General features: G+C 35.9%; 1 protein-coding gene across 1 annotated transcript in view; it reads left to right on the top strand.

Moving 5' to 3' along the window:
* The window catches only part of CDKAL1 (CDK5 regulatory subunit associated protein 1 like 1), a 415,564-nt gene that overhangs the window by 179,420 nt on the left and 217,302 nt on the right, over window positions 1-18,842 (top strand). The window contains exon 9 of the mRNA XM_027748305.2: window positions 6,854-6,957. Coding sequence (XP_027604106.1) covers window positions 6,854-6,957 — 104 coding nt within the window. The remainder of the gene's footprint in view (window positions 1-6,853; window positions 6,958-18,842) is intronic.

Raw genomic sequence — 18,842 nt, 5'->3', positions numbered from 1 at the left:
TTTCTCAAATGGAAAGTGTTGTAACCTTGAGTGCTATGTAGCATAGCACCTGTGGCTGGTGTCCAAGCTCAGTCTCAACAAGCTGGGATACTAGAAACAGTGTTTTTGTAACAATGTTGTTTTCTGCTTAGACTAATTAGCCTTCATGAGATATAGGTTGCCACTATTTCAAAAGTATTTTAAATCCTGAATACTTTTAAAGTGCAAACATCCTCTAGTGCCCCAAATATTTGACAGGAAATTATATTCCCTGTCATTGTGGATTGAAAAGCTTTATTCTAAAATGTGCAAACTTCAAGCAAAAGAACAGTTTCCCCCCCAAAAAAAGTCAGGCATATTAGGCATGCCTTTTTTTTTTTTTAATTTTATTTTTTATTTTCTTGTGAATTACTTTTTTTTTCCTCCTGATCCATTTGCAGTTATTTGAGGGAATTCAGAAATTTTGGAAGTACAAAGTAGACTTCATAGAGACAGAATACTATGAAATATTAATGTCATTTAATTCTATAAATATAGTATGATATTTAACTATAAATGCAGTGCAAGTGCTGTTCTTAGGTTGTCAAAACTTTGTAGCCTAAGGAGAAAAATGTTTGTAGAATTCTACTAGCTCTTGTTTAGTAACTTGTGACTAGTATCTATCTCCTTTTCATCTGCTGGGAGTATGTATTTCTCATCTTTCTTTTGCTCAGTCAAGCCTGCAAAGGGAGTTTTCTCTTTATTCACACTACTACAGAGCATTTTTACCAAAATTACATTTGATATAAACTCTAAAAGTATCTTATAAAAGCATAAATCTCTTCTGCAAACTGTATTTTGAAACAAGTAAATGACACTCCCCTTTCAGGAAAACCACAGTTTACTAATACAAAATATTCTTGGCCTGGAATTATTGAGGCTGCCTAAGGAAGTCTGATGGTAGATACAGCGAGATGTTGTGGGAGACAGTGATGAGCAATCTTTCCATGTTTATACTGATGTGATGATCATGGGCACTGCACTACTGGCAGAATTTTGTTATTATTTTTTTCAATAGGGTGAACTTCATAAAATCTTGAATATGTATACCTAGTCCAATCTCATAAAGGCTCACATTAGTGTTTAGTCTGAATTGTGATTAATGATTGTATGCAAATTTCTAATTTGTTAAACTCAGGACTGAGGTTTGCTTGGTTTTGGTTTCATTTTTTTCACCAGAATGATGCCAAACAGGAATTTTACTAGGTTGTTACCAAGCAAGAATTTACTGGATTATTCCAGATATTAAAGGAACATTTCCCCAAAATTAACCACTTGCAGAGCAGCAGTGATCTTCTCTGTCATGTGACACTGTTGCAGCATTCAGCTCTCCCATCTTGCTCACAGATGTCTGGTCTCGATCAATCACTTTCAATTTGAGTGACATGCACACTAATGGCTCATTAAGATCTGTAATTGAGTTGTTTTCTGATTCTTGAATGGAAGATGTTTTATACTTTTCATATCTGAGGGTGGAATCCTGTCTTCACTAAACTTAGTGGCACAAGTCCCATTAAGAGGAACCAAGATTTTGCTCCTCGTGTCTGTACCTCATTCTCATCTGCTGCTGAAATCCACTGATTAGTCCCGCTCAAGGAAGGTCTTTATTTGTCTGCTGTGTCATAAGCATTCTTACTCATAATTAGTTCCATCTGCAAGGGGTAGCCTTTCATGTTAAATATGTGTTTTATGAGCAATATTACTGTTTTGAAAATGAAGAGTGTGGTTAATCTAATGCACAACTTGAGCACATACTAGCTAAACAATGTGAATACCACTGTTACCTATGTCTACAAGAAAATTTCAGACACTTGACCAAAATGTTGATGCTACACAGTTTGGTAACATGTTCAGAAAGTTTTTAATTAGCCACATGGTAGTAATTTATCTGTGAATAATATTTTACTTTGCTGTGAGTAGTTCTGTGTGTTGGGCACATAGCTGATTAAAGGTTAATAATGCGAAGCAAAAGGTTAATAATTCAAAATACCTTAATCTGTTTAGTATGTTGGAAAACCAGGACTCAGGGTTTTTTACTGGAATCACTATAAAATTTATCCAAAACATACTGGTAACTATGAACACAATGATCATTAATTATTTTTTCTAGAAATGTCTGTGATTTCTTTGTGCAGAAGAAACCTTTGACTTGTATTAATATGAACTAGCATTTGCAAACCAGCTTTAAATGCTTGAAGAAGGCTTCCAGTTTAAACACAAATACTCTCTTGCAGCTCCTAGTCCTATGTATTTGAGCAATAGCCAAATTGTAGGGTGATTTTTAGGGAGAGCTTTACCTATTGGGCTGATGATCCACTTGCTGGTGAATGCCACTTAGTAAGAAGCAATGCTCAGATTCTCAGAGTTCCCAACAGCCTTTTTCCACTGCCTGTGGTCTGAGTATGTGACAGCATGGGCATATGAGTAATTTGTTGTGCTGGAAACTTGCAATAGAGGCTGGCTTACTAGGGAAAAAACCACTACAGATACTTTCTTATGCTTATGGTTTGGTTTAAATTTCTATTTTCAAGAATTGGTAATTCTCAAATCTATGAAAAATGGTTAGTTCAGCTTTTTTACAAATAGTTGAAACCTGCATCTTTTTGTTGGTCAGCTGTAGCCCAATAGATTATTTCTTTTTCCAGGTTGGAATTAACAAATACGGTACAAATAGGGTTTAAAAGTTTTGCCTCTTTCGATTTACTTTCTAAAATTGGTCTCTTTCTATGTTACATCTAAGTCTGCCTCGTTTTGGTTTTGTTATATAATCTCTTTAAATACCAAAGAAGATAAAAACTAAGTTATGTAGGCATTCCACAATACTTTTTTTTATAGTAGGAATAAGTTAACTGGTGCAGCAAAACTTGGAAAAAAATTTGCTTCCAAATCCCAGCTTTCAGCTCCTACCCAAAAATAAATCAACAAACCCCCTGAAGATGTAGTTAAAGACCATAGTAACAAAACTCTTGGAAACACTCCCACATAATACTATGAATATTTGGAAAATAATATAATAATACCATGAAAATATGAAGAAATAATACAATAATACTGTGGATATTTGGAAAATATCTTCCCCTTCTTTCTTCATACTTCTTGCTCCACACTTCCTTTCTGTCTTTGTGACAAAGTTTATTGAAGTACCAGAGAAGAACTGCTGTTACTGTATGTTTTCAGGTAGCCCAGTCTTGTAGGAAAGGAACATTGAAGGAAGATGTGAAACTTATCCTCAAGGTATAAGTTTCAGTACTTAGTACTGTTACTTAGTGCTTAATACTTCTAGTGTTTAATACTCTTGCTGTAGAGCTTTTCAAATACTGCTACACAAATACAAAGCAAAATACGTAGTAAGGAAATATATGATTTGTGCATAAATTGTAAGGAGAAGAGAGAAAGAGGTAACATGCTGTGTTTTATAAATGCACTATACATGATAAGGAAACAGAAAAATACCATGTTAATAGCATAAGTAATCCTTTCTATTGTACGACAATACCAGTTTAGATTTTGTATTTATTTAGATCTATTATACAGGAATAAATTTAGAAGTTTGTTTTAAATAACTTACTAACATTATAGTTTTTTTGAATCTTATGATCAATTGACACACTTGAAAGTCTAAAAAAAGCAGTGTTTTCCTCCAAGATGACAAAAAAATTTGTAATAATATTTTTATTGAAACTCACTTTTACACCAAACTTGTAGTAAATCAGAATTTGAAAATTTCAGTAAATTATAAAAGTTGTTAGTGGTGGTGGGTTTTTTTGTTGGCTTTCCCCCCCCCCCAAATCCCAGCTTAAATTTAAGGGTAATAAATTCGTGCCAAGAAATAAAATCTTGATACATACCTACATTACTGATGGCTGACAGAATTCTGTGGGTGAAAGGGAGGATGTTAAAGTAACCTGGATTGTCACCAATTAGATCTCTTCTTGATGACCTGAGAAGATTGAGAAAGTAGCTGGTAATGTTATATTCTTTGGAGAAAACAAAGATTAGTACAAAAATCATCAGTGTAAACCACACCTTTTTGTGTTGGTTCTATAAGGGCAGACATGTCCGCTGTGAAAGTGATTTTATGTTTCCTTGAAATGAAAGCAAAGTTGAGGAAAAAACCAACCAGACAACTCTAGAACGAAAAAAACCACCAAAAAACCCCAAACCTCAAACCTAAATCTGTGGGTTAGCCTATATAGGACAAATAATTATTTTTCTTTACTTGCTTTGCTCTCTTGTCATGAAAGTGGCTATTGAAATGCTAGAGGATTGTTTGCCATCTGCACTGCTGGAAGAGCTGTGAGGAATGTTGCCTTTTAATGCCCCTGCCAGGTCCCTCTGCAGCTGTGGTGCAGTAACCAGCACCTTGCCTTAGTTATCTCTAGGAAAATAATATAATACTACTATGAAAATATGGAGAAAATAATACAATATTGCCTGTGAGCTGCCCTTGTGAAGGGATAGGAGTTTGCTTGCAATCTTTGGCCATCCAGTGGAGTCTGTTTTGCCTAGGACAGTACTTGGTACCTGATCTCCCCATCTGTATGTAGACCCCTTCTTCATGTTTGCTGCCCCTGTCCCGTTGAGGGGGAGGGGAAGCCTGGCTTTTGGCCCCCACTGACACACAAGGCCAGGCTACCAGAGGCAAGCTTAGTAGTGCTCTTGAGGACATGGCAATATGCATTACCAATCCATCTTTGTATGGATTTGTATAGCTGTATGGAAGAAGGCTGCTTTAACTGAGTGAACGATGTAGAGGGGAAGGAATGTGACAGTGGGATGTCTGGATAGGAGCCTACTTACAAATGAAGTGTTTGGTTGAATGGAGGGTTGTGCTTCAAAAACAAACAAAAAAAGAAAATAAAGAAAAGGGGGAAAAAAAGAGGGAGACATACTTTGCAACCCTGGAAGAACTGAAGGAATTTGAAAGAGTTGTGTATGGGGAGGAGGATGAGAAAGGAGTAATCCGTGGGCTTTGAGGGAGAGCCTTTTGTGGCATACTTTATGTTAGTGACCTAGAAGAAAACGTTTTTGTTTGCTACATAGGTTACATAGAGAAAGCATAAACCAATTATCTGCTTACATTTTCTTAATTTCAAATACTACCTTTTAATCAGTCTTCAGATCTTGTACAATGAAAGCTTCTGATTTGCAAAGGAAAGGTGAGATACATCTGATGAATAAGTTGTGTTTGGGTGGGAATGAATCGGTTATTTGGAGCAAGTTGTAGAGGTTCAGATTTAGGGATTTTTTTCCCCTATTTTTAACAGACAGTTGGATATTTTACTGGCAGCCTTTTTTGTATATATTTTTAGTTAATGGAACAGTGATTGCTGTGGTTAAACAGTATATTTTAGTTTTCTAATCTAAAGTAGATGCTAAAATCAGATATTTGGGTCTGATAGGCAGGAAAAATAATAAACATATCCAGTCTAGCAGAGACAATCACAAACTATCTCGATGTTCTCTGGAAGAAAATAAGACTGTTGAATGGAGAAGGTAATATGCAGGGGCAAGAGGGCACCTAAGCAAACATTTTGTGCAGTGTTTTGCCCTATCTGAACCACTGCTTTTGCAAATGAAGTAGAACTAACATGTGAGAGCAGTCTTTGTGAGGGAAAATCTTTAGAGTTTGCAAAACAGTAATCATCTAATCATGGAGATGCTAGACATTGTAAGAGATGAAAAAAATAGATCCAAGCAGTAAACAGTCTTGTAGCTGATGCCTTCATCAGAACCCACCTGGTGCTATCTTTGCCTTTTCAGTACTGTTTTGAAAGTTCTATAGTAATACTCCTGTAGTTAGAACATTCACCTTGTCCGGCACCCAAATGTTTTATTTGTCCTCTTCAATGTCTTTATTGGTGACCTGGAGTAGGGGATCAAGTGCATCTTCAATAATTCTGCAGATGACACTTAAGGTGGGCAGGGGTGTTGATCAACTGGAGAGTAGGTAGCTCACTTTGCAGAGGGAGCTGGGTCGATGGGCTGAGGCCAATGGTACGAGTATCAAAAAGGTGAAGTGCCAGGTCCTACAAATGAGTCACAACAACCCCATGCAAAAAAAAAGCTGTAGGGCAATATCAGCTTTAAAAAGGGGAGAAGGAAAAAAAAAAAAGCACAGCAAGCTTCTTTTAATGTTCTGCTTATTGCATTCATGGCACTACCAGGAACCAAAAGCTAATCTAAGAAAAACTTACAATGAGTGGTAGTTTTTGTTTGCTTTGATTTTCCCTCCTTGTACTTCGAATTAGTCTGCCTTTACTATATTGTCAGGTAAATTAAAAGCATTCACATTATTCTTTCATTATCTTATGGGACTTTTCATTAGTTCCCCAATCTCTTGTGCCAAGCTGTCTTTCTACTTGGTGATTCTGCCCTCATTATGTTATTTGTTTTGTTTATACAAGCCAAAGGAGAGAAGGAAAAATTAGCTGAAATGTGTTTTCAAAAATACACGCTGTTTTTAAAACCTACTTGAAACCTTTCAGGACTTATTCGGGTTGGATCTTTTATATAATAGTGGGATTGGAAGACTGAAGATTCCTCTTTAGTAATGGACAATTATTAACCTATGACTTTCTAAAAATATGTGAATTCCAACGCTTGGGTTTTGTATGTGGTTTCCACTGATTATTTTTTCACCTTCTATATAGATATGAAAGAAGTTAGGAAGGCAAAACGCTTTTCAGACTATTTCATTGATTTTAAAATGGAATACTACTATTTTCTGGTCATAGATACAGGAGCTCATTTTTCCAGATGTACTTTAAAATATAGCTGTGCATGTAAAAGTTTTCTCGGTTAGAAACACTGAGTATTTTAATTTTTTAAACAGGTGTCTCAATGCATGTACCTACTGTAAAACTAAGCATGCCAGAGGAGATCTAGCAAGTTATCCGATTGAAGAACTAGTGGACAGAGCCAAACAGTCTTTTCAAGGTAAGGAGTTTTATCCCTACAAAAAAAGTCAGACACTGAAACATCTTATTTTCACAGGTAATGATTGTGATACGTTATGACTGTTACTGTACTGATGTTCTTAATAGTCGTAGCTGTGTCTGGCAGTGCCTTTGTGGTAGAAAGCCATGCTTTCATTGTGTTGTGCACCTCTGTTTACAAAATTTAGTCCTACCATAAGGAATACTTCATTTTCATTTTAGGATTGCTCAAATGAAGTTCTATGCAAGGAACTTTTTTTTTTTTTTTTTGTAATAGAAGAACTGTAAAATTTGGTCATTTTACTCTATCTCTGGTTTCTTAAAGAGTAAGACAGTAACCTATTTTCACTCAACTATAAAGTAAATTTCATGAGCCTCCCTAGGATTCTTAAAACCCTGTTTAGCGATACATTGCTTTTTCTGGTAATGGATTTCCAAGAGAAGTTCTGGGATGTTTCTGAGAGTTATACAAAGCCTAACAGCTTTTAAGTTTACTAGAATATTTATAATGTCACGTGGATTCAATCAAACATCAAAAGTTTTTCCTGCAGTACACTCTCTGTGCCAGTATCTGCCTAAAACTCATGTAAGTCTGGTAGTTATGATAGCTTTATTGTTTCTTAATATTTGTTCTTTAAATTTTGCCTATGTTTCAAAAATACAGATTTCCAAATGATGCCGGTAAGAGGCATTCTGGAAGATTAAATGTACATTTTACAATACAGAGGTAATTCTGCTGTAGCAGCTCCTTCATTTTCTGTATCAAATACTTTGAATTGAAAGCAGAGCAATAAATGCAACATTTGATGTCCCATCCTCTTTGCATGTACAAACTACATCCATTGGGTTTTGCTTATGGCTCCGAGTGTTGCAGCTGTTCTAGTAAGAAGTAGGTCTCCAATGATTAAAAGCGTTTTTAAATCCATCCTTATTTAGAGATCCATAATGAACCTCATTAATGCCAGTGATGAACTTCTGGCTATTTCTATCAGTAGTATTCAGGGAACAGATCTTTTTGTAATCAAAGCCCATGTTCATAAATTCTAATTTCTACATTATCCACACAGAAAGGTCTCCTTTAAGATTGCAAATGCCTTTTTCTTTTGCTTTTGTTAAAAGCCAAGCTCCTCTCTTAGGTTTGTAGAATTAATGCTGTCATTGCTGTGGATTGGATTGTCTGTTAGGATAGACAGGAATCCTGTCATGTGTCAGGTTTCTTGTTTAGTAGCACAATTTTCTAAAACTTGTAGGCATATTATGAAATGGTCAGTAACTGAAATACAAGATGTGTAAAAACACTTATTATTTTGGTGGAGAAGAAGTTCAGGAAACGTTTCAGAAAGCTAGAAGTACAAGATGGGTGATTTTGAAATCGATAAGTAGTCACTGAGCAGGAGAGAAGCTGCCATTTATAAGTAGCATAAGAATAGTGTTATTCAGATAGCACTACACAGCTGTTGAAAAATTCTGAAGAAACTTTGAACTATTCAGCAAGGAAATATGGCAAAGATAAGAGAAGATCTGGGCAATATAGTCAGGATTATGATCTTTCTTAAGTTAACTATTTAAATTTTATTTAGATTTATGGTACGTGTGGGAAAAAAATCAGACTTGTCTGTCCTCTTATAATTGTGTTTATATGCCACAAAGTCCACATTACATTACCATAAAGATGTATTTACTCAATATAACAAGAAAGAATACTGGAGTTTTATTTGTCTTTGCCGGCAATGAATGTGAAATTTTGGAAAGTACTTTTAACTTCAAGTATTGTACATTTGGATTGAAAAATCAGTAATTCTATTCATCTGCTGCACTATGGCCTTTATTATAAATATTGGCTGTTTCAAAATAACTTGATTTCTAATGGAAAAAGTTACCCTTAAGGTATTGTTTTGAAATTTCTTGAAGAAATGCTATGACATGTCTCACAGCAGGCATCTCCAGGGAGTTCTATTCTTATTTGGCCTTACAGTGGTACCTCTGTTAGGGGACATAAGGAAAGAAGCAAGTACTGAGTTGTAAAATGACAGGCTTTGGCTCCAGCTTTCACATACTTAGAAACAGGGATGAAGTAGTCAGATACTTAGTTTGCAGTGTATGGAGAATTTACTGCTGCCAGCTTGCTGCAGCTGGGCTGCAGAAACTTCATCAATCAAGTGAAAGACTTAAGCAATTCAAAGTCATTATTCAATCTCTTGCTGAGTTACTGAGCCACAGTCTCTTCAACAATCACTTCTGTTTTCTCAGAAGATGTGTTGCTGAAGATCTAGTGAAAAATGCAGAGAGTTACAGATGTGTGATGAAAAGTTATTCCACTTTGGAATTGTTGTTGGGAGAACTCAAGTATCTTAGAAGAACAGCAGCAAAACAGTATGTGATTATTTTGTATAACTGCACGATTGAGTCATATAAGAAAAGAGAGACTGATGTTGTTTGCAGTGTTTAGTATGTATATATTCCTGCAGTACACAACTTGATAGGCTCGAAAGATGGGATGTTTCCATTGTGGAACACACTGAAAATGGATTAGAAGACCTATATTTCGGGACATTTTATTACAGGCCCATAAATCTCAACCCAAAGAAGTTCTCTAAAATGCTTTATTCAGGTGATCACACTTTGGTAAGATTGCAGTTAACATCTAGAAGCATCGTTTCTATCATCAGTATGTTGCCAGAACTAGCTTTAGTGTTGTGGTCAGATACTCCCAATTTTTCTTCAGTCACTTCTGTATTGCAGCATCTGGGTAGGATAACTCTATGCAAGAATTTCCAAGCTGTAGGATATGCTGCATTACTTGTCTGCAAGCCATTTCAAGTAATTAGTGGACCACTCTTGGACTTCCATAATATGGTAGATAATAGTATGACATCTGTGTGACAGCAGCTGTAAGGTGGTGCCTGACAGTATCACTCTTTTTGATGTTTTTCTCCAAGATGACTTCTGAAGATTTTTGAAATTCTTAGGCTTTTCAGTCAAAATTTAGCTCTGTGACTTTATTTAGCTGGTGGGTTTTGAGAGTTTTGCATACGTGACGTAGGTAAGTAGGCATTTATTTCAGTATACTTTAGGGTCCAAACCTTAATGTTTTTGGTCAATTTTTAAAATAAAAGATCAATACTCAGCTGAGAATGGTAACTAGATGCCAGCAGATGGTGGAGCTGTAATAATTTACATGAGTGTTCAGATTATTTGTATAAACATAAACTTGATTTAAACCAGCTGATTAAAAAGAGATGGCTGAAATAGCCGTGATTGAACAAGTATCAGCCTATATCTTATAGATTTCTAACCTCTGAAATAAGTTGTTTTTCTTTTTGTATATTATTGTAATGTCTTAAATTCAGTGTAATGTGCACAAATAGTGTGTTGTAGGGTTCTCGTACATGCTGCATACTTTCTTAATACATTGGACTAAGTGTTAAAGTGTACTGAAATGGAGGGGTTTTTGCATACTTTGTATGTATGGGTCATGTTTCCTGTCTGACCTCCACAGTAGTTTTGAAGTTACAACTTCAATAATTCACAAAGTTTCATTGACAAAGTAATCTATCTCAAATTGAAAGTAGTCTATTGAGTTTTTTTCTTATTTAACTTTATTTTTTTTTCTCTTAAGTTCAACTTTTAGTAAGTAGTTAAATTTTTTACATGGTCAGACTTGTCAAATCACAATATATAGCAGACTTGTGTAAGACAGCTAGTAATAGAAAAAGTATTGTGAAATACAGTGAAGTGGTCTTTGAGTAGAGAACAAATGTCTACTGTAAGGTTATTTATGCAATGAGTTTTTCTATAGCTGATTGTACAGCACTTTCTTTGGCTCATCAATTCATGAGTATGTTTTTTTTTCAAAATGTGCTGTGTCATGTTCAATGCTTTATTTTAGGGATTGCATTTACAGTTATGAGAGGGCTCTTTCTTTCCTTCCCAAAGCTACTTTATATACAACAAAGTGGTTTTGCTTAGTACATGAAGTGGAAGGCTGGCATAGCTGGCACTGGTGAACAGTGTGCCAAGGAGACACAAAAGTTAAACAAGTCTGAGGTTTGAATGTTGTGTGGAGTGGTGTCCTGGGATGGCTTTGGATAAATTGTAGGATTTTAAGTTGATTTTCTTTTTCCTTAAGCAGGATTTCCATGATCATGAAAGGATACCTAACAGAAAATGCTACCTAGTGATTTGTAAAACCTACATATTGTGAGAGACTTTCTGAGCAAAGATAATGCTTTATATTGCAAGCAATTTTTTGCCCATTCAGCAAACTAAATAAAAAATATAACTGTTTTTATGGAGTTAGCTGTTATTTCTTTCTAGTTTAGAATGAAAATCTTCTGCATTTAGCAGTACAAAACTACACTTCTTTAGCATTGCCTGCCTGTTGCAGGTGGCAGGGAATATACTGCTATTAAAATATACACTCTATAATTACTACTATATTAGCTTATTTTATGGTAGCAACCAGGATACTCAAATGAAAGTCACATCTTGTTGGGAAACACTGTTTCTCAAACTATGTGGAACAATTGTTTCTGGATGGATAATTGTAATGGCAAAATATAATTTATTTTTATTCCAATATTCTGGTTAGGAAGTCTTGACAACATGTGACATTACAAAAGAGAGGAGTAGCAATACAATTAGGAGTTTTGGCTTTCATTAGTTATCTTTAGCAATTATCCCTAATCTGGTAGATCTTGGAGTATTGAGACTTTAAAGAAGATTCACGTTAAATATTTTTCTCTCTACAAGTTTAATGGAAGCAGATGTTCATTCATAATGATAAGAATTGATTTCATATAATGTGACTGGTTTTCAGAGCTTTTCAGATCACTCTGAGCTGTGCTGAGGATCTTTGGTTTTAGTAGTTCTTAAGAAGTACTGTCAAGACATTCTGCTTTATTACCAGTAGCTGTTTTGCACCTGCACAACTACCAGTTAAGTTCTCTGTATGATTTCAGAGCAGCTGACAGTCATTAAAGGACAAATATTAAGTATCAGCAGTGTTTTTAGTTTCCTGTTAATTAGCAGAAGCGGTACCAAATTAGGATGCTTAGGCTACGCTCTCAGTGGTGGGTTTGGTCTCTGAACATGCTGACAGGGAATGGGTGCCCAGTTATCCAGATGGAGACTTGGGCTGTGTACTCATGGTCCTTCTAGAGTTGAAACTAGCACTGTAGGGAGAGCAGTTGTAGACACAGGTCTCACCTTGACGTGATAGAAACACTGGGAGCCTGGACACAGACCCAGAAGTGAATAAGCTGTCTTGGTTGTTTAAACAAGGCCTTTGCCAATGATCCTAAGCCTGCCCCACAAGGAGAACTTACTCATCTTAGTTCCTTGCTCACTAATGTTTTTGCTCTCTAAGTGTCAGTGTTCGGTTAACCAAGTATATGTACTCCTATTACACCCACAATGACGCTTCTGTGGTCTCTCAGCATTATCAGAAGTCAAACATTTTTTCCATGCATCTTTGTCCTAAATTTTATTTCCTTTCAACTATCGTGAAAGAAATGTGACTGTTCTTCCATGCTAGCCATGGGATGAAGAGACTTCGTTGAGCAACATGTTGGATAACAAATTCAACACAAAGAAAAGTGCACTGCTGTTACCCACTGATGTCTGGGAACTGAGTTTTTTAACTTCCTTGGGAGGAAGGAGGAAAATGGTGACAGTGTTTTTCTAAGGCAAACCTCTTCTGTCAACCTTTCTACTGACTTGTAGGGAAAGTAGACTTTATTCTAATATTGCTCCTGCAGTATAATTTGAAATTGCATTCCAGGGAGCTTGGGCTGCTGTATTTGAGGCACTTTGATAAACAACCTCTCTTTGTTTTTCTGTGCTTTTTGGCTATAGCTAGAGAGCTAGGGTTTTTTGTTGTTGTTATTAAGTTTATTAAAATTCTTTCTGTATTGTCTTTTGTGTCTTATGAATGTATTAAGTTTTTTTCCTTCTGACCTTTCTAATTCATTGAACACTTAGGCCAAAGTAAATATTTTGGTACTAGCCTGTCATTTCTTAGAGTTATATGGGATAGCATAATGAATCAGTTTTCATTGGCTGCATGTAGTTTTTTCTAATGATCCTTAAAGAAAAAGATATAATTGCAATCCATCAGTAGTGATTAGAAGCAGTGTCTTCAGGTATGTAAGAACTGCTGTGTAGCAGATGTTTCAACACACATAAGCAACATCGTACAACAAAGAGATATTTTTAAAGGATAAAAATATGTCTTTTCATAATAGTAGATTACAATATCATGGATATTTTCAAACTTCTTTTGAGTAAGAAAATTAGAAGTTAAGTGAGCTTTCCTCTTGGCACTGAACAAAATTCCCTACCATCTTTTTTGCACACTTTTTTATACAGTCAAGTTGACAAAGATGTTGCTGTTATTTCTGTTCTCTTCTGCATGTCTTGTTGCATAAAAAGTTCCTTCGCATTATTTTAAATTGTACTTCAGAAATGTGGCAATTACATGAAGTTATTGGTGTCTAGCTTTTTTCCTCATTGCTCTCTCCAGCTTTCTGAAAAGGGAAGGGGGAGGTGCTGATCTCTTTTTTCTGGCATCTAGTGTCAGGAAGCATGGGAGTGGCTCAAAGCTGCATCCCTCAGGGGAGGTTTGGACTTGACATGAGGAAATACTTCTTAACTGAGAGGATGCTCATGCCCTGGAACAGGTTTACTGCAGTGGTGGTCAATACCCTGAGCTGGTCAGTGTTGAAGAAGCATTGGGACAACACCATTATTAACATGTTTTAAAAAATTGCCTCCATTCATTTTATTATGACATTTAAAAAAGTGTTAAAATGTATCTATGTGGGTTTTATGCTAATCCTTTATTTTATTAAAAATAGTTGTGTTTAAAAAACCCAATTTTCTCTGCATGTTTTTACTTTATTTTGCATGTTTTTACTTGATCTTTTGCAGTTAGAGTTGATGTCTCCTTCTGAGATGGCCAGATGTGAGCTGACTTTGAGCCAAAAGCCGTGTAGCCATTCTTGTGCATTTGTAGTGTGTTGTGTGTGCAGTCAATCCACTGCTGTCAGAATGCTTCAAACCTATTGCACATGCTAAGTGATAGACTCATGCAGAATAAATTCGGTGTTTTCAAGATCTTTTGCCAAAGGCTGATCACTCTGCAGTGCACTTGCAGTATGTTTGATGTTGTCATCAAAATATTAAACATACTGATCATCTCTGTGCCCTCTGGCCACAGAGGATTCTGGGATTTACAACGTGCCACTGTTTTTCACAGAAACGCTAAGAATCAGCAGCAGGCTCAGATTTAGTTTAAAATGTTGTTAATATTTTCATTAAGGGTGTAGACCATGGCATCTTCTAATTTTATAGTTGCCAAGAACTTTCGGTAATATAATCTTGCTTTCATTTCCTTATAACTCTGTCAAGCTTTAATTGATACTTCTGGTTAAGATTATCTAGTTATTTGAAAGAATTACGTTAGGAAAACATGTTATTCATGACAGGTTTAGAAACCAGAAAAACTTTTATTATTGAAAAGTTTTGGAGGCCTTCATGCCTTTGTGTGGTAGATACTTTGCCTCAGGTCACCTTTTTTAAAAAAAAATTAAATTTTATGCCTGGTTCTGGTGGGTTTTGTGGAAACTCACTTGATTTTTGCTGGTTAGATTTTATAGGCGTACTCTATATTATATCAATATTATATGATTTCATGCCTTTTTTTTTCCTTTCTGCGGATCTCCTTTGATCCTAGGCATCAGAAACAAGGAAGGGAAACCTCTCTCTTTTGCTTCGTGTGTTAATGTCGTCTTCTGCTGTTGATAGAGGTTTTAATCCCTTCAATCCATTTAACTGTGCATATTACAGCCTCATAGAACAATCATGACATAGGTGTTAATTTGCCAAAAAGTCATGCCCATGCCTCCATTAGGACACAAATGAATCACACTAGCTTTTGCAAGTATGCATTGTAACATGCAAAACTGTAAGTGGGCCATTGCTTTGCAAGGAAAACCACTTTGTCACTCTTTACCGTTTGCATAATTCCTTCTGTATAAGTACTGTGTACCTTTAAAAAAACAAAACAAAACAAAACAAACCTGTGGCCCCAAAGAGCTTGTAATGTTGTGATGTAAACAGCTGAAGAGAAATGCGGTAGAATAATACAATATTGCATTCAGGATAAAAGTGCTTGGTCAGTGTATTTACTACTGTGGCATTGTCCAGATTCTTGTGTGTGATGGCAAAGGAAAGTTTGTTATTTAGGAAAGATGGGAAGGAAGATAATGCAGTAACAAGGAATGGTCATTCATTTAATGAGGAGATATCCCCCTAGAATTTGCAAGAAATCATGTTTACATGAAGATTTTCATCACGAGTCAAAGTCTCTATGTGCTGGCTTGTGTTTCTGAAAGTAATGTTTTCCCCTCCACGGGGATTATTGTGTTTGAATAGCTTTAAATAGATTCCTTGGATGCTTCGAAGTGTTGTTCATATCATGGTTGTTGGTTCCAAAATATAAATCCTATTAATGCTGTAATGTGAAATAAAATGCATATTTTTTGAAAATCCAGACAATTGTTGGTTTAGGATATTGTCCTCTCTTTTAGTGTTTTCAGAGGTACATAAGCATTGTCCAGAAGATAACTTGCCAGATGTATTGATGCTGTTGCCAAAATGTCTCATAGCATGACCAGATTACCTTTTTGTCTCCATCAAACCTAGTCTAGTAATGTTCCGTTTTTATTAAGTCTTTTTGACTGTGCAGGGGTTGTTGTAGCTTACAGTGTTGGAAATAAGATTACAAAATGTGTGTGAACCGTTATTTTGCATGCCTGACTAAGACTTCTACAGACAATAAGACTCCACTAATCTCTTAGCTTTGGCAGTTTAAAGAACCGGAAAAGTCTGTTTCACAAAGGTTGTATTTTTTTTTCTTCAACAGAAAGAAAACTCCAATTTTTGGTCACATTTGCTCTATATAATTTGTTCTTCTTATTTCTTTTTATTTTTCTACTCAAATATTTGCATTTGTGCTGTTTAAATCCTTGAATGACAGCCAGTCTGTTTAATTTTGTATCATTATGAAAAAAAAGCACCTTTTATTTTTGTTTGAAATAAAAGTTTAATAGAAAGGAGCCAAAGCAGAGATGTATACAATTAAAAATACTGCTTCATCTTCAACCTTACACTATAGTTTCAGCTGTATTTTAAGCAACCATTACAAGTAAAAGGAGCATTTCTTGGCCATCTCTATTCCCCTCTTCCCTTCCCCCTCCCCCCTTTTTTTTGTTTTTCATCCTTTGCTCAGGCCACCTGCTTTCTTGCTGAGAGACTGTTCTATGTATGAAGCAGGCTGGGGGACTGATCTGGGGTAAAACTGAATGCATTTTTAGAAACCTGAAGGGGTGACATTAGTAACTGAGAAAAGTTGAATCTTCCCAGATGCTGACATTATAGAAGTACAGTTCTGCAATGTCCCAATGGAACTAGACCTTTGGAGAAAGGCATTGGAGGGATGTCAGGAAAACTAGGTGTAGTGATCTGCCCAAGCTCTTCTCTCATCACTGAGCTGCTTTTTCCTATGCCAGTTTATGTGGCTCGTGGGATAAGAAATGGCCCTACAAACCTTCATGTGATACTGGACATACTGGGGTGTCTTCTCTCCTCCTCCAAAGGCAGGATATGCCTTAACTGGGGAAGGGGAAAAGTGAGAGTTGCAACACACTCTTGTCTTCATGCTTACTAATAGCATGTTTGGCTAACTTGTGACTTCTTGAGCAGAGCTCATGAATCTGATGTTTCCTTTATATTTTTTTTAATTTGTTTGTTTTAAACAAGAGTAGTGTATGTTATGCTCTTTCCACGCTTATTCAGTGGAACAGCAACAGATGAAAGCTGGATAGCATTAGTAATTTTATTTATAAATTAATTTTTGTTTAGTTTGCATTATTTGAAATGGAGTGTAAAACATGAGGTTCAGTAATGCCACTGCCGTTAGTTCAAGACTCTACCAGGGAGAGGGTGCTGCAATTTGCTAAGTATTCAGCAAATAACTACTGCCTGTGTTTATATTCTCCACTAAGCATCTTGTGGGAGAAGACACTAGGCTAAACTGACTAGTGGTCTTACTCATGACTGGTTTTAAGCCGTATTTCAGCAAGTAACTAATTTTCCCCAGTTTACTTTGGGTAAAGTGTGCCTTATAGTTTTAGTATTGCTCTCTATCACCTTTTGTGATGAAGGCTTACCTTACAAGTCTAGGTTGGGTTTTGCAGTACTGATGGTCTTGTTGGTATGTTGTGCAGTACCATTGTGTCTCAAGGCCATGTCATCTCCATATCTAATGCTAATATAACATTGAAAATGTTAAGATTAATATAATAGCAAACTAAGAGCTGTTTTGATCTGAGATAACTTTCTTCTGAAGATCTTTAAAAAGTGTTATGTGATGAAATGAAAAGGGTGCAGTTTACAGAAGCAAGAGACTTCATCGTCAAGCAACTCAACTCACAGCATATCTCAAGTGTAAACAAGTGTAAGTTTGGCTCTTTTCATTAGACAGGACATGGCTGCAGTTTTTCTTGTCTTTAAACCGTCTTACATGAACAAGTGTCTGATGTTCAGGAATTTGATTTTATTATTAAGATCTACGGAAATGATAACTGTTGCAATTTGCACTGATAAATCTTAGGAAGCTCTGCGGCCTCTCTAGTCTAAAATCAAAGCAAACAGGTCTTAAAATGCACTTTTGAAGAGTTTTGTACAACTTGTTCAGATGTTAGAGAGGTGGCTTTTATTCAGTTTGGTTGTATGTGGAAATAGATTAGGAGCAATCATGATGAATGACACAGAATTTTTTTTTCTGCAATATCGCCCCATGAAAATAAAATCTGTGATTTGTACAGCTATGTGGGACTCCTAATGTGCACACCAGGGTGTCTTGATTGCTTTAAATATATGCCTTTTCAATGCTGTGTACGTTGTTCAAAAGTACTGAAATCTGAAATTCAAATATTGCATGTAAGTGAGGTGTAAGAGCTGTCAGTCAGGGTTCAGAATACTCCAGAACCTTTAGGAAGATACCTGTGAGGACCAGTTGTTTCTGCTTTAATTTAGAGTAACTGTATTTGTGACCTGTTCATGGTTTGTTTTCATATATGGGCCTAATGTCCCAAAGCAAAAACGAAAAAAAATAATGTTCTTATTCCTAGTTTATTTGTAAACCAGGTCAGATACCCTTGATTAGCTCTCAGCTGGAGCATAATTTCAATCCTGACAGATTGAACCTAAACAGCAGGCATTTTTCAGATCAGCCAGAAGATAGGGAGAGAAAAATAAAAGCTATTTCCAGTTCACAAGCAGTACAACAGTGCCAAATAAATCTGCAACTGTTAATGAATAGCTATTTCAAATATTTACAGGAGGCAAAAGAAAAGAAGATTGGCATCCAAGGCAGCTGTGCCCAGGGAGAGCTATTAAAAATAAACGTGATAAATGATGTTCAAGTGCTCGTAGAGCTGTCAAATATCAGAGGTACTCAAAAGTGGAAAGTGTTTATGGCCATGCTGCTAGGCATTCTGGACAGGGATATTTTTTCTCAAATTTTTTGCAAAACTAACTTAGCAGATGAAAAAGCGAGAGAGAATCTAATGTAAAATATTCGAGAATTGGGAACTTTTTGCTACATTAAAATACACAAGTTCTTATTTGCTTTGCATGTTAAAAGAAATAAAATTCTTTTATACATTCAATTATTTCCTCACAGAACTAATTTCTTTAGTCTTGATTCTTAATTAAAAAAGTGTGTTGGGAGTTTATGCTTGTAACAAAACCCATTACTTATTTTTATTACTCTTTCAGTCTTCTGTATTAGTGGATGATAGTGATGAAGGTCTATTAGTT

The sequence above is a fragment of the Pipra filicauda genome, unplaced genomic scaffold (assembly GCF_003945595.2).
Source record: "Pipra filicauda isolate LSUMZ 115617 unplaced genomic scaffold, ASM394559v2 scaffold49_size4853605_pilon, whole genome shotgun sequence".
NCBI lineage: Eukaryota > Metazoa > Chordata > Aves > Passeriformes > Pipridae > Pipra > Pipra filicauda.
Note: the sequence above shows the minus strand (reverse complement) of the source record. Positions and strands in the feature narration are given on the sequence as shown.